The following is a 15310-nucleotide window of genomic DNA, read 5'->3' as shown; positions in this document are numbered from 1 at the left end:
ATAGGCGGTCGCATGAGCACGATCCAATCGATGGAATAAGGAACATATTCCCGCGGAAATGAGGATTGATCCAAAGGAGGGGAGGTTGCGAACAGTAGGAAGACTGCTCCCGTTTCTACTGGTGTGATAAGGGGAGGGGGCACTGAGTATTAGTCATAGGAAGTTTCAGGGGTTTGATATTGCAGCGAGAGACGCACCCTCCGACAAAGACGGGCTGCATCATCCCCCTCAGGGACAATCTGAAAGAACCCACCTTCAGATGTGCACGAGCCCACAGTACTACTAGAGGGTCAACGGAAGACTTGATCCGTGTCGTTTGCACCCAAGCTTGGTGCAGGGAGAAGGGCCATATCCTCTGCGGGTCGTGCGTAGCCTTATGTCGAGATGCGGGCGCATCAGAAACCCAATATTACCTCGGGGGTGCCGATGAATGAGCACAAAAACGTATTGAGGAAAGAGAGGTACGAACACCCTTTTACAATGTCCATCTACAGGTATACTGTGTCCCGGGGAAGGTGGAATTCCTGCGCATGAGCTCCGTAAATTGTCCTACGTCGGAGAAGCCAGCCTTCGGTGGCGATTGAACGTGGACAGTTTCAGGGGCTTTCTCTTCGTGCACAGAAAGAGATCGCACGGCCGAGAACTCAAAGTAACGGGGACAGTGTTCACGGCTAGCTCTGTGCGGGTTTCTCGCTAACTGACTCGAACCCTTGGTAAGGCATTTTACTTCAAACCTGGCAGCTCCACGGTAGTACGGTCGACATCCGTGTTCAACGGTGCAGTGGTATGAATTCTCACAACTCAGGGGAATCCATCGTATCGTTTATTTCTGTAGCAATTGCCAAGATCGCCCCGGGTTCCTGACAACCGTCATCCCAGGATGATTGTTTAAGATGTACCCTCTTTCGTTAAGCTATTTTGCGGGCCTGAGGCCAGGAAGCGAATTTGTGTGTAGGGTCCTGCCATGGTTCGATTCAAGATGAGCATTGAGTTGGAGTGATAGGAGAACTTGCTCCAATGAGCCAATTCCGCATCTGTCCAGCATCGTAAGTACTAAGGAATACCATAAGGGTGGCCAGAAACGCTCGCCTATGATACCGTCAGGTGCATCCCAGAGGCGGCCGACAGCATACAGATCCAGATGCTGCCACTGAAACATGATCAAAGACATGTCATGTAAACTTAGCAAGTTGAGCAAACGCAGCCATTACATCGCGTTCTCGTCAAGAGCCATGTCCTCGGACAGTGCGTGCTTATCGGGATAAATATCTGTTCAACGGTGTATGTAGATGTCTGTCTGCGGCGAAGGTGGTGATAATCCAGCGAGACAGGCACAATGGCTACAATCTGGTGCGACGGACAGCATGCGAACCTGATTTGTTCGGTAAACTCATTGCTCGCGACGCCGTCGCTGATTCAACATGCGCCGCTGTCTAGCGGCAGGATTCGGCGCGCGACATATACCGGGAACACCCAGCAAAGAGATCTTGAATCTGCCAAACCAGAAGGGGCTTTCGCCGCAAGATGCTCCAGACAGTGCGCAGACATAGATGGGGACACCAGATTCCCTATAGCGAGAGACGTAATCGGCTTCTTCTGCATTAGTAGAGCGTGAAGTTTTGAGATCGAGGAGTGGTGGCGTGAGCAGGTCCCAACGGTTAAGAAAATGAACATATTTTTGCGGTAGTGAGGATTGGACCAACGGGGAGGATTGCTTCCGCTTCTATTGATCTGATAAGTAGAGGAGGATAAGATAATACTGGATGGTCAAGCGTCTGTCTGAGCGACTTGGCAGTGCACAATACGCCGCCAAAAAAAGATACGCCACTGGGCAGTGTGATTTGGTGTCCTTGTTGAGATGATGCAGCGATAATGCTATATCAGACCCCGTTCTAGATGAGCAAGGATGTGGACGTGCCAAAAAGTCTATACGGGGGCGCAACTCTGAGGTCTCCGCAACACCTGCCAAAAGCTTCTGCGGGGGTTCGACAGATTTCCTGTACTGATCACCCAGGGGTCCCTGGCCGGTACAGGCTGAGAGTACTCATAGCGATGCATGACTTTGTAGAAGTATGATCGCATGGATGGCACTGCCAGTAATGGGCCCAAGTGAGTCCGTAGATCGTGCCTCGTGTGCGGGAAAAAGTCGCTCCTAGCGGGAACGCAAGGCAGTACACAATATGGTCTGCTCATCCAGTGCGCACTGCGCTCAACAGCCCCACGACGACAAGGCCGAGAGAGCGAGCCTCGATTACGACGATGAACAAGCGATGGATCCGTGGACCGTGGACACCGCCAGATCCGAGGAAGGCTTGGAATACCCTACTGCATATTAATCACGCAGCAAGGACTAGTAGACAGATTGAAGCAGTTCTGCGTACACAATTACGCCGCGCGTCCTGGAACAAGGTATACGGTCCGACGCCAGCCGAGGGTACATAAGGAAGAATGCCGGAGTGCGCGGTAGCGAAGTGGGAGAAGGAGATGGGTAGTCGAGGATGGGTAATCGAGGAGCAGTTCTGGACTGGTAGGGAGGGAGGGGCGGTGCAATCTTTGTTATTATGAGGAACATCAAGGTTCAGACGGTCGATGTTGAACAGTCATTGCGGCGATGCTGCGAGAATCGAGAATCGAGAAGGAATGAAGTGTTGACAGCGGCGCATATGCCGCATCGCCCTGTCACGGAACGTGATAATATTAAGCGCATCCGAGAGGAGGCGGATGGCGCGCTTTTGATGCGCATCCTAAGTGGGCGCACGGATCAGTAAAAACACTGACAGTAGAAATTGTGGACAGTATGCCGCGCAGCGGTGGCCCAAGCCGAGTGTCTGAAATACTGCGATCGTCAGCATAGCATGCAATGATGTACTGAACTATTTCACCTGGATGACAGTAAGACGACAACGGATGATGAGCCCAGCGAGTAGATGCGCTAGGCCGGCCGACGGCTCCTAGAGCGAGTGCGCCAGACGAGGGCACTGCTGTAAGCTAGCTTGTGCATAAACATGACATTAGCACGTGTGATCGATTGAGCAGGCGTTGACAGATTGCGACGGATGTATTAGTCACCCCTACCCATAGGACAGCATCTTACCAGTGAAATGACATTTTGAACCTTGGTGCTGCCCCGACGAAGCCGAAGCCGAAGCTTCTTGGGCACGTAGTGCCCGTGGTGCCCTTCCGAAGAAGTCCTTTGATAACGCAGCTATGAGGGACCCCACGTAATGGCCCCGGAAGTGTATCCCGAATACAGACGGAAGTAGGTATACCGATGCTGAAATATTGAACTTCCAAACACAAGGCAGGCCAGCATGTGAACGTTGAACTTCTCCGCGCGATCTGTCGCCTGCTACGTCATCAGAAGCATTTGACTCAGCCCCAACCATGTACGAGGGCAGAATAAAGCACGCTCATACGGTGCACTGTATTGGATGATCAACCGCACTGACCTCGTAACATCAGGGAATAGAAGAATTCCGCATTCTTCTCGACTAGATCTCTGCCATCGGGCATCTCCCCTTGGAACACGCTCCGCTCAAGAAGCTATCACCGGAATCCAATGTCGATTTTGAGCAGATCAATAATATATCTAGTGCAGTCAGAAACGCGGTATACATTCTGACCGACATTGTAACGAACAGAAGGAACCGATCTTTGGTGCTCACTAGCCAATCAGCAGCAAGCTCCGATCAGCAATTTCTGGATCTCCGAGGATAGTCCCCAGATATTTGATGCATTTCGTTGTATATTTGGTCCATGTTCGTGCGGGAAGTGACGTTGATTGCACCGAGTGCAATCGGCTAGACGTGGTGGCCGGCGCACGTAGCCTTGTACAGTACACTCTATATAAGGCACGTGCAACGTGTGCGACCGGGTAGAGTGCAGATCGCCATAAGCGGTGCCAAATCACGGCACACTTCATTGAAAAGAGAGTTGCGTCAAGAAGCCGGATACTGAATTGCCACAATCAGGCACGGACATCCGAGAAGTCCCAAACATAGGTGCCGCGGCTCGATGACGAGAGTGTGGGATCGCACCGAGGCTGTGGGCTAGCTCGCTGCCTCGATGTGTCTCCTTCTATGCGTACATAAGCATGCGGGCAGGGCGGCTCTTCGCGCGGAGGGGGCGTCCCGTGGGTGTATTCTCGCTAGCAAGAAGACCTGTCAACCACATGCAATGTGACTCCGAGTCTGGACAGGCTGCGAGAATGCGTCCAAGTCGTCAAGGGGTGACAGTCTCCAACGAGTACCGCATACGCGACATCCGGTACCGACAGCAGCGTCGCGGAGAGAAGATAATGCTCGGCAGGACCGCTTTCGCGCGCAGAGACAAGGCACAGGAAGATTTGGAGACGATCGAGGGGCGGAGAGGCTTGAGAACGTGCTCGCAGCCCATCTGCATCAACTTCTCCACGCCCAGAATGGAAGGCGGCGCCAACACGCCACCACAGAATGCAGCGCGCCGATTGGCTGCAGACTACGAACGTGCAAGGAACGTAGGTGCGTAGCGTGGTCCCCGGGCCCAGCTGTGCCAATTGCCCCTCGGAACATAGAGTGCCGAAATGGACTTAGAAGGGCGAGTTAAAAGACCCGCAGCGCTATCGGGCGCCCTCTCATCTCTCTTCGCCAATTCCCCTCCCTTCGCTCCCTTGCGAGATGGCTACAGAGATCGTGTCGTCGAGCAGTTCAGGCCATGGGGAGAAGGTCCCCGTCAGCAGCATAGCATATGCGCTCGACGAGAAACGACGAGCGGCCTTGTCGGAGGTCGACAACGCCAAATTCGGGTCAGTACGCTCGCGCTGCATTTCCTGACTGCTCGAGTTGATGCCTTTATTGTCAGGTGGTTCCATGTAAAGGTTTCTCTCGTTGCTGGCGTGGGCTTCTTCACCGATGCGTGAGTTGAATCAATCCTGTGTCACTTGAGGATTCGTGTTAAGCAGACATCTAGCTATGACATCTTCGCCATCAACATTGCCGCAACAATGTTGGGCTACGTCTACGGCAGGAGTAAGTACTCCTACTATACTTTATCCTACTCATGTCGCTGACGCGCTCTGCTAGCTGGTAGTGGTAAGTGAACAATCCAACCTTGTCCTCCATCTGATGGGTGACGGTGGTCTGTCTCGCTAGCTGCAAGTGGCTTTGCGCTGAGCTCGAACGAGAGTCTGGGTGTCAAAGTGGCGACTCCTATTGGCAACATCTTCGGTCAATTCTTCTTCGGTTGGATGGCGGATGTCGTCGGTCGTAAGCGAATGTGTGAGTCCAAAGCTTTACCGCCCGTCGCCAGTCTCCTCGGCGCACATCTTCGCAGCTAACTAATTGTCTATTGACAGACGGTATTGAGCTTATGATTATCATCGTTGCGACATTCGGACAGGCCGTCGCCGGTCAAGCGCGCGCAGTCAATGTCCTCGGCGTCATCATAGCATGGCGAGTTCTGGTGCGCATCACTGCAGACACTGTGCGGGCAACGTCGCTGAGATAACGTTATGGAAATTTAGATGGGCATAGGTATCGGTGGTGATTACCCTCTTAGTGCCGTGATCTCGTCCGAGTTCGCCTCGACTCGCAGTCGTGGTCGGCTGATGACCGCCGTTTTCGCGAACCAGGGCTGGGGCCAGCTCGGTAAGTCGCTCATTCACGCATTATCCCTCCAATGCGCTCACGCTGGAGCTCCGCAGCCGGCGCAATCGTCGCGTACGTCGTCGTTGCTGCCTACAAGGATGACCTTTTGAGCGAGACCACGGACAACCTGCGCTCGATCGACTTCATGTGGCGCATCCTGATCGGGCTTGGCTGTGTGCCAGGCGCGATTGCCCTCTACTTCCGGCTCACCATCCCTGAGACGCCGCGGTTCACCATGGACGTCGAGCGCAATGTCAAGCAGGCCGCGCAGGACGTCGAGAACTTCCTCACGACCGGCAGCTACTACGTCGACCCCGACGCCGTTGTGCAGCGCGTGCAAGCACCCAAGGCCACCCGCAGGGACTTCTTTGCGTACTATTCGAAGTGGGAGAACGCGCGCCAGCTTATTGGCTGCGCATACTCATGGTTTGCACTCGATGTAAGTTCATGCATGCGCGGTGTCCGCGATGCACCCAGGCTGACGGGTGCCGCAGATTGCGTTCTACGGCCTGGGCTTGAACTCAGCTATCATCCTCGAGGCCATCGGATTCGGCTCTCCGAGCTCCGACCTGAAGGGCACGCTCAAGATCTACACGAACCTGAAGAACATCTGCGTCGGGAACATCATCCTGACCGTGGCGGGGCTCATCCCGGGGTACTGGGCGTCGTTCCTCGTGATCGACTCGTGGGGCCGCAAGCCGATCCAGCTGATGGGCTTCATCATGCTGACGATCCTGTTCATCATCATGGGCTTCGGCTACGACGCGCTGACGGCGACGTCCGCGGGGAAGAAGGCGTTTGTGTTCCTGTACTGCCTCGCGAACTTCTTCGAGAACTTCGGGCCGAACACGACGACGTTCATCGTGCCCGGCGAGGCGTTCCCGACGCGCTACCGCTCGACGAGCCACGGTATCGCCGCGGCGAGCGGCAAGCTCGGTGCGGTCATCTCGCAGGTCGGCTTCGCGCAGATGGCGAACATCGGCGGGACGAACAAGTTTGTGAAGCACATGTGCGTTGTCCCCCTGAACTCGTGCACATGTTGCGTGCGGCGCGCTGACGGTGACTTTGCAGCATCGAGATCCTGGCGTTCTTCATGTTGACGGGCGTGTTCTCGACGCTGCTGATCAAGGAGACGAAGCAGCAGTCGCTAGAAGACATCTCGAACGAGAGGCAGGATGGGTTCATCGAAGGTACTAACGCTTCGTCTGGTGTGTTTGGGCTCCTGCTCACCCATCCGTCACTACAGGTGTCGCACCACTCGGCGAGCCAGTGTAGGCCGCGTGCATATGTCTCCATCTTGCATCTCGCGCTGTTCCCTCCCGCTGCTCTCCCCGACTCTCTCTGTCTCTCTGACATGATTTATATATATTGGCTCCCTCATCGGCACGACCGCGCTCCTCGACTCGTCTCACGGGTGTAATGTCACAAAACGCATGTTATACTAGAGTGTTCTACTATTGGCGTCGCGTGTGGGCAGAGCACGTTGTGCGCCGGATGCGCCTGGCATACCCGTGTATTCAGCATGAATGCATCACTCTTTCTCACACTCGTTAGGCGTAATGCAATTCATATCCAAGATTTTATTGTAAGCGGCCTTGTTTGTCCGTTCAAATGTTCAGAACGTTCGTTGTCCGAGGCCCGAGTGTTTCAGCGACGACGACCGTCAGGCGAGCGAGCGCAGTGCAAAGCCCAATTTGGTAGGCGAGGAAGATCGGGCGGAGGGGTGAATTTATGATAATATTTGATGCGTCGGTGACGTATGCTCCCTTAGGATGCTGAGGACACGCAGGTGGTCCGCTTACGGTGTGCACGAACACTCCAGTACTCTGCCTCTCAAGTTGCAACACTCACAGCTAGAAGCCTACTCATTGTACGCCTTGTTCACGGGGAACTACTCAGAGACAAATTACCACGTCTTGGTACTTGTACATCGCTGGTGGTTAGTCTCGGTACGTCCCCGTAAATATGCATGTTCGAGCTCTGACTGGGACCGTGCACACAGCGCGCGAGGATGGTCTCGAAAGTCAAGGCCGAGCAGATCCCGGCTGGCCGCTTCCAGGAGCCGTCGGAGCCTTCTGACGTGAAGCCCGAAGACAAGCCCAAGCAGCTGGTCGTTTCGGAGCAAGAGGAGAACCCCCAGGTCATCGCGCACAAGAAGGGGGAGCAGGCGGTGGACCGCGCGCAAGGCCATTCTGATTCTGGAGGGCCCTCGGAGCATCGCGCTGGGGAAGACTCGGATGCGGAGAAGCCGTCTGCCAATGGGCGCAAAGCGAAATTGTAGTAGCACACGCGTCTGGGAGGGAAATATATTCGAGGGAGAATGACATCGTTACGTCAATTTGTCTGCCGCGCAAGATTGGGGAGTACGTTCATGGAGCACGGTCCGTAGCCGGGTGCTCGAGAGCCGTGAGGGATGTACGTGTTCACATGTGATGTCTGTTCGGAGAGCCGTGTGTCGAGATGTCGCTTTCGCGCAAAGATCGCAGCGTATCTGAACATACATACCACGGCCGGAACCATCAGCCTGTGTTTGCCACCGGATGCACGCTGAACTCAACGGATACAGGAGGCACGAAGAGCAGCACACTACGAGGTTAGCAAGTGTGACTCAGCAGGTGCATGCGCTGCATGCGCTTGACAGCAAGGCACTGCTGAGTACGCACGGTGCTGGCCGCCGATTCAGGGTACCATTAATAAAATGAGGCGTATGCGGCACCCATATGCCTGATGCGCCACGGACGAGCACAGGCCTGTCGTCGCCTGTCGTGCACAGGAATAGATGACCGTTGAGAATACGAGGGTATCTTGTGCGAGTGCAAGCACGTTCGTTCGCTAGCGCGGCAGGCACGTCACTCTGGCTCGGCGGTGTACATCGGGCCACTGCCAGGAACAGGCACGACCAGGGCCAGCCGTATCGCGTGCGCGCTGCGGCGTCAGAGGAGAAGCGACACGGTCGTTATTTCAATGCGTGAATGGTCACTGACCCATCGACCTGAACCTAATAACCGTCAGGCTGTTGCAGATATGGCTAGAAGATGTCAGAGGTTGAGCAAACACCGCTCAGTACAACCACGTCAGAATTAAGCGAGAAGAATCAGACAAGTAGCCCACATGACGTAGTATGGTGAACAGAGGCAAGCAGGACGCACCGGACAGCGCACCCGCAAAAAGCAAAGTGCGAGCAGTGCATTACATGATCATACCCCAACAGAGACAATGACCGAAACAAAAGCATGGTTATCGACCGTCAATATCATGCGGTCATCATGCAGAGCATACATGCAGTGGTATCGCATAAGCAGAGAGCAGAATACACGACGTTGGGGGAGCATGCATCCACGAAGTCTTACGCTTCTGCAGCCTTGGCCCTCTTTTTCTACAGGGAACAATCAGCACACGCGATGACCAAAGGGCGCGCGACGCACATATGACACGGCGTCGATGTCGTATTTAATGCCCGCTTCCTTGAGCTTGCGCTTCTTGCTCTCCTGCCGCTGGAGCAGCCGCTTCTCTGCCTTCTGCTGCTCCTCCGCGGTGCGGGGCTGGAAATGATGCCCTATCAGCCAGCTTGTGGGCGTCAGCACGCAGGATGCACGCACCTTGTTGTGCTGCACACGCGCGAGCCGGTCCCGGGGCACGGCGCGCCATTTTTTGTTCGAGCCGACCCAGAGCTCGGGGTGCACCTTCTCCTTGGGGATCACCTTGCACGTCAGGATGTGGCCCATGAGCAGGTAGTTGTCCATCGTCTCCGCGACGATTTTGGCGACGGAGGACGAGTCGAACTCGATGAACGCGTAGTGCTTGGAACGTCCCGTCTAGGGCGATATCAGCGGATTCCGCGCGGTGAGTTACGGCTGAACGGACGCGCGCGACGGCGGGGGCAGGACGCGTACCTTCTTGTTGCGCGAGAGCCGCAGACGGGTGACGGTCCCGAACTGCGCGAAGTACGCCCGCATCTGCTCCTCGTAGAACCCATGCGGGACCCGTCCGAGATAGATCACACCGCGGTCCCCGGTCTGTGTGTACGCGCAACTTGTGAGTGGGTACAGAACATCGCACGCAGCGCGGGGCGTACCGGCTGCCGCTGAGCTTTTGCGAGCTTTTGCTTCACGACTGCGTCGTCTTTCGCCACGGTCGGCAGCTGAGCCGCATCGAGGCCGGTCCACTGCTCCTCCATGTCGTCGTCGGACGAGTCCTCATCGTCTGTCGAGAAGCCCCAAAGGTGCTCGTCCTCCTCGGCCTCGACGTCGCTTCCCGCCCGGACCGCCTCGTCGTCGTCGGACTGAACAGGCTCGGGGTCCACCGCGGGCGTGGGTATTTTGGCGGCGGGCGTTTTTGCCTTAGATGAGCTCGCGCCGGGCTTCACTTTCTGCGTGATCAGTGTGGTGGGACGCGAGGGCGCCGCTTCCTCCGCCGGTGTCGGCTGTGTGGTGGGTTCCTCCTTCTCGTCCTGCTTGGTGGCTGTCGCCGCCGCAAGCGCGGCAGCCTCTGCTCTCAGGTGTTTGCGCTTGGGCTTCTTTTCAGGTTTCGCCTCGCTCTCTGTCTTCGACGCCTCGTCTAGCTGCGATGCCGGTGCGAGAGTAGCAGCGTCGTCCGCCCTTGCCTTCTTCCGCTTTCTCGGCTTCTCCTGAGCACCATTTGGACCCTCCTGCGCTTCAGCTGTTGCAATTGCCTCTACAGGCTTCGTCGCCGGTTGCGCCTGCTTGGCTACTACCTCAGCCTTTGCTGTGGGCTCGTTCGCGTCAATGCCGTTGCTTGCACCAGCTTTCCGCTTGCGCTTTTTGCCTTGTACAAGAGTCTCGGGTTCCTTCGCCGCGGCTTCTGCGGTGGCGGGCGGTGCATCCTCGATTCCAGATGCGGATGGCGTTGCAATGGGGGCTGTTTGTTTCTCGCTGGTCGCGTCTACCGCAACGCCACCAGCCTTCTGCTTGCGTTTCCGCTTCTTCGTCTTCTCGGCGCCCTCCGTCACTTGCCCGGCAGCAGCAGGCTTATCCTCAGCCTCTACTGGTGCCGCTTCTGCTGATGCAGCTGCAGCAAGTGCTCGTAAGACCTTCCGCTTCAGCTTCTTGGGTGGCGCTTCTGCTACAGCAGCATCAGGAGCGACAGACGTGGGTTCGGGTGGAGCGGGCGCGGTCTCTGTGACCTGGACTGCAGTGTGTGACTTGCGAGGTTTTCTGGGTGCCTTGGACTGCTCTTGCTGCTCAGCAAGTACCGGCGCGGGAGCTGCGCTCGGATCGGCGAGCTTTGCATGAGATTTGCGTTTTCTAGGAGCCTTAGCTGGCAGCGCGACTGGAGCAGAAGACATGGTGGAGGGGGATCAGCGGGACTGGTGAGCAGTAAGTTAGAAATTTTGGACCATTTACAGACAATGATCGAGATCGAGCACGTGGCTCTATTCACGAGCGCCTCCAGTGCCAAACAGTGCCATACAATATCAGCGAGCAAGCACTGTCGAGCGACGCGTTCACAATCATCTGCCACTGGCGGTCGCCCGCACCCAGAATGCCATCCCCCTCCAGCTCGCGTCCTCGACATTCTCTCAACTCGTCCTTCTCCTTTGGCCCACAGTCCCTTGTAGACTCCCTTGCCGAAGCCAATACTAGCACCGCGTCAAATCCGCGTTCGTTCGCACTTGACCCAAACCGATCTATTCTGCAGGCATCGCCACTATGCTCTTCTCCACGCGTACCCCGTAGAACAAAGACGAGCACAAGTAGGCATCCGCTGGCCACCGACACCACGGATGTCTTCCAAGACGACGCGAGCGAGCACCCCTCCGAAGACTTATCCTTCACCATTGTCGATCGCATGCGTCTGTGGCGGCATGACGCGCTCATGCAGCACCTGTACGACACGGCCGCATTCTGGGGGGACAAGATTGTCAGCTGGACGAGTGAGTCTTCTGTGCAGTCGCGGTCACGGGTGGCTACATCCCACAGCGCACAGACGACCCCAATGACGCGTTTTGGCTCGCGCAAACGTTCTTCCTCACGCACCAGTACTCCCGCGCAGAGCGGCTGCTCACGCGCCCGTTTCCCACCTCGCCACCGAAGAATGCGCCTACGCAGGGTGTCCTCAGCAACGGCCACCTCGACATGCCGTCCGCCAACGCCAGCGTAAAGGGTAAGGGGCGCGAGATTCCCATGACCGTGGCACCACCCCTTGCGCCCATAATTGAACGTCTGCCCGTCGGCCCCAGTGAGATGGTTGACGTCGCGGTGCGGTTCCAAGAGGGTGTGTCGCGCCTTGTCGACATGAGCGTCGCGTGCCGATACCTCTGTGCGCAGTGCCAGGTCCGTCAGGGTAAGTGGACCGAGGCTACGGAGATACTTGGCGAAGCGAACCCGTTTCGGGGCTCTGGACGGAGCGGCCGCGACATTCCTAACATCGACGGCGGCATCAAGGTATGTGTATGTCTTGTTGCGCGTGCCGGATGCTTGATTGAGTTGCAGATCGAAGCATCTATGTGTCATCTGCGCGGCTTGCTCATGCTGAAGTTGAACCGAGGTGACCAGGCAAAAACCTGCTTTATGGAAGCGCTCGCACTTGACGTGAAGTGCTATGAGTCCTTCGAGCAACTTGTAACAGGGGAGATGATGACCCCGGACGAGGGTGTGTGCATTGTGATTACCCTTGACTTTCGATTATACCTTACGCGAAGGCAGAGTGGAATTTTGTGCAAAGCCTCGCGTACCGAGAACAAACACCGGAGGATGGGGAATTTATCCGGCTCATGTACACTTCGCGATTGCGCAAGTTCAAACATGCCGAAGAGCATGCGCTTGCACGGACGCGTCTGGTCGATGAGTACGGCCTGGGGGACAACCCCGACGTACTGTATAGCTTCGCCGACGCGCTGTATGCGCAGTTTCGCTGGGCAGATTGCTTCGCCGTCACGACGAGGTTCGTAGATAGCGCTCGTGAACGAGACCGTCCACTCACAACAGAGCAGAATCCTCGGTCTGGTGTCGGTGCACGCACCCACAATGCCGCTCCACATCGCGTGCATGCACCATCTCTCCCACCTCAACTCGAAGCTTTTCATCCTTGCGCACGAACTTGTCGACAAGGAGCCCGAGTCCCCAATTAGCTGGTACGCGGTCGGCGCGTGGTATCTATCCGCGAAAAAATGGGCAGAGGCACGGACATACTTCAGGTGAGGTTGCATCTGGATGCGCTGACTGTGCCCTAACAAGTCCATCATTCCAACGAAAGTAAGACGTCGCTCATGGATCCACGGTTCGCACCCGCGTGGATCGCGTTCGCACACACATTTGCGCTGGAGGGCGAGCACGACCATGCGGTGACCGCGTACTCGACGTGCGCGCGTATGTTCACGGGGTATGCTTCTCACTCCCTGGTCTTTGATTCGGCGACCTCGGAATGACGCTCTTATCAGATCACACCTGCCGCTAATGTTCGTAGGCATGGAGCACATCGTGCTGTCCAATCGGTCGTTGGCCGACGAAGCTCTCAATGCCGCGTATAGTATATGCGACAGTGACCCGCTACTCGTAAACGAACGCGCTGTCATGGCCTACAACCGCGAAGAGTAGGTACTCTACGAACACTAGACTAGGCTTGTGTTTGACAGATTGCACACAGTTTCGAAGCAGCAGCGGCCATGTTCGCGCATGCATTGGACCTTGCGAAAATCGTACAGACCTCACAGCGGGCGTGGAAGAACACCTATCTGAATCTGGGCACCGCATATCGCAGACTCGGGTAGGTCTATGATCGCCCCTGAGCGCACGCATGGGACCTAACGCCTTCCTCAGACGGCTCCAAGAAGCCAAGGCAGCGTACCAAAAGGTCATCGAGATTGACCCCCGGAACCAGACAGCGCTGGCCTTCCTAGGCATCACGTACCATCTACTGGGGGAAATCGAGGCGGCAATCGTCAAGTACCATGAGGTACGTCCACATCGCATTTTGTGTGCACGATGCAGGTTGTAACGCCAACATTGGCAGACGCTGAGCCTCGATCCGATCAACGGGCAGGTCCTCGAGCTCCTCGAGCTCGCGCTAGAGGCGAGCGCGGAGATTGGCACGTTTGGCATCAAGGGTGTGCCCGGTGGAGAAGATGCGTGGGCGCAGAAAATGCGGGAGCACCGGGACAGAGACAAGGGCAAGCAAGTGGTCACGCGAGATTACCCCCAGCCCAAGCAAAAAGACGCGGACGATGAGATGCATGAGGGTTGATGGAACTTTTAATGATTGTTGTGTGGATTGTGCAGTAGATGCTGACTCCGATACCGTGTATGAGTACCGAAAGGATCTGATTGACGCGACGCAGACATCTTTATTGCAACAGTATACCTTTGCGCATTGTGTCTCGCTGGTAGTGGTACCGCTGTGGATCGTCCTCAAAGACAGCCCAGCTGCCTTCATATCCCATGGCGTAGCCCATTACCTTCGGGCCCCATCCTCGCAGCGGACGCCAGAACATGGCGGGCGGTCGAGGAGGAGTGGGATGAGACGCTTTTCGTCGCTTCTTGACTTTCCGTGATGTGGTCTCAGAGGGCTTTGAGTTGACTATCGGGCAGTGTATTGTCTCGTACTTCAGCTCATGCGGAGACGGCCGAGCCTGCGCAGAAGGCGCACGAGCGACTCTTCTGAGCGGCTTAATTGCAGGCTTCGGCCGTTCGACGATCATGACACCGGCTTCTGGTAATGGCAGGGCCGCATCGATGTGGACGATGTTGTTATCAGGCTTGTGAGACTAGGAGCGGGTCAGTGTTATGATCCAAGTACCATTCGCATAAAGATCATACGAGGTGTGGTCTTCGAGATTCGCTAAGCAGCCAATCCATGTCAACAGCGACTGCTTGTGCCTGTTGCCGACGAATCTTGGCCTCATTCGCGTCATCTTCGCATGGCGGTTCTTTAACCCTGTTGTGGATGAGCATGATTTTGAGCGGCCGCTGTTTGAGACTCACTTTATTGGTGGAGGCGTCTTTTCACGCAGCTGGATAGCCTTCGGGGCGATGGTTCGCGAGACTAGACGGAAAGCTTGAATGATGTTAGCGTGATAGAAGTAGAAAGTCTACAAGAGACACACGCATTGCTTCGACTGAGGCAGGTTCGGCTGCACCGTCCTTTCGTCTTCTCTTTTTTCTATGCGCATTCCCGTCTGAATTCGTATCTTGCTGCAGATCAAGATTGCCGATTGATCTCTTTAACATTTGCTCCAGTTGAGCCAACATCGTGGTGCGCTCCCTATCGTCTCGCACTTCGGCTGAAGTCTCATCATCTACAAGCTGTGCACGTGAGGTAGATTCCAGAGAGGCACTGAGGAAGTGAGGATTTGAGTAGCGAGGAATCATTCCAGAGCACAAGTACTTGAGTATTAGTTTCGCGATGGTCGAGCACGTGGCGGCGGTTGTTAGGATCCGAGGCTGTTGCCAAACAATTACGTAATTGATGGAGACACCCTCGGAGCCGGATTTGGGAATCGATGTCGATGAGTGCCTCGACGGAAATTACATGGCCCAGGATTCTCATTCGCTCTTGTTATCGATGTGGCGATGGCTATAATATAATTATGTACAAGGCCCCGCGAATTTTGCTTGTTCTCCTGAGCCCTCCTCTCTTCCCTCGTCTCATTGCCCCACTCCGCCAATATGAACTCAGAAACAGCCTTTGACTCGACTCATCACAACCGAGTAGAGTCATCCCATCAGACT

At 55.8% G+C, this 15310-nt stretch overlaps 4 protein-coding genes across 4 annotated transcripts; 2 read left to right on the top strand and 2 right to left on the bottom strand.

The window, feature by feature from the left end:
• Positions 1 to 4655: 4655 nt before the first annotated feature.
• On the top strand, positions 4656 to 7173 carry POSPLADRAFT_1185792 (hypothetical protein; the record flags this gene model as incomplete). Its single annotated transcript, XM_024489179.1, has 10 exons — positions 4656 to 4783; positions 4840 to 4893; positions 4948 to 5006; positions 5130 to 5255; positions 5333 to 5439; positions 5501 to 5624; positions 5681 to 6063; positions 6119 to 6633; positions 6696 to 6814; positions 6871 to 7173. 10 exons carry the CDS (start codon positions 4656 to 4658, stop codon positions 6897 to 6899), a joined length of 1644 nt encoding a protein of 547 aa, XP_024334599.1. The 3' UTR covers positions 6900 to 7173.
• A 1663-nt stretch (positions 7174 to 8836) lies between these two features.
• Positions 8837 to 9801, bottom strand: POSPLADRAFT_1185789 (hypothetical protein; the record flags this gene model as incomplete). The annotated part of the gene is made up of 5 exons (XM_024489178.1): positions 8837 to 9000; positions 9050 to 9166; positions 9224 to 9439; positions 9518 to 9640; positions 9700 to 9801. 5 exons carry the CDS (start codon positions 9799 to 9801, stop codon positions 8971 to 8973), a joined length of 588 nt encoding a protein of 195 aa, XP_024334598.1. The 3' UTR covers positions 8837 to 8970.
• Positions 9802 to 11432: 1631 nt separating this feature from the next.
• Positions 11433 to 13826, top strand: POSPLADRAFT_1049994 (hypothetical protein; the record flags this gene model as incomplete). Its single annotated transcript, XM_024479891.1, has 10 exons — positions 11433 to 11517; positions 11571 to 12028; positions 12077 to 12236; positions 12290 to 12527; positions 12577 to 12780; positions 12840 to 12965; positions 13024 to 13176; positions 13230 to 13349; positions 13403 to 13538; positions 13596 to 13826. The coding sequence occupies 10 exons, from the start codon at positions 11433 to 11435 to the stop codon at positions 13824 to 13826; spliced, it is 1911 nt and encodes a 636-aa protein (XP_024334597.1).
• Positions 13827 to 13926: 100 nt separating this feature from the next.
• On the bottom strand, positions 13927 to 14950 carry POSPLADRAFT_1155722 (hypothetical protein; the record flags this gene model as incomplete). The annotated part of the gene is made up of 4 exons (XM_024486978.1): positions 13927 to 14346; positions 14399 to 14516; positions 14564 to 14636; positions 14686 to 14950. 4 exons carry the CDS (start codon positions 14948 to 14950, stop codon positions 13927 to 13929), a joined length of 876 nt encoding a protein of 291 aa, XP_024334596.1.
• Positions 14951 to 15310: the final 360 nt, after the last annotated feature.

This window comes from Postia placenta (genome assembly GCF_002117355.1).
Source record: "Postia placenta MAD-698-R-SB12 unplaced genomic scaffold POSPLAscaffold_17, whole genome shotgun sequence".
NCBI classification, from domain to species: domain Eukaryota; kingdom Fungi; phylum Basidiomycota; class Agaricomycetes; order Polyporales; family Adustoporiaceae; genus Rhodonia; species Rhodonia placenta.
Note: the sequence above shows the minus strand (reverse complement) of the source record. Positions and strands in the feature narration are given on the sequence as shown.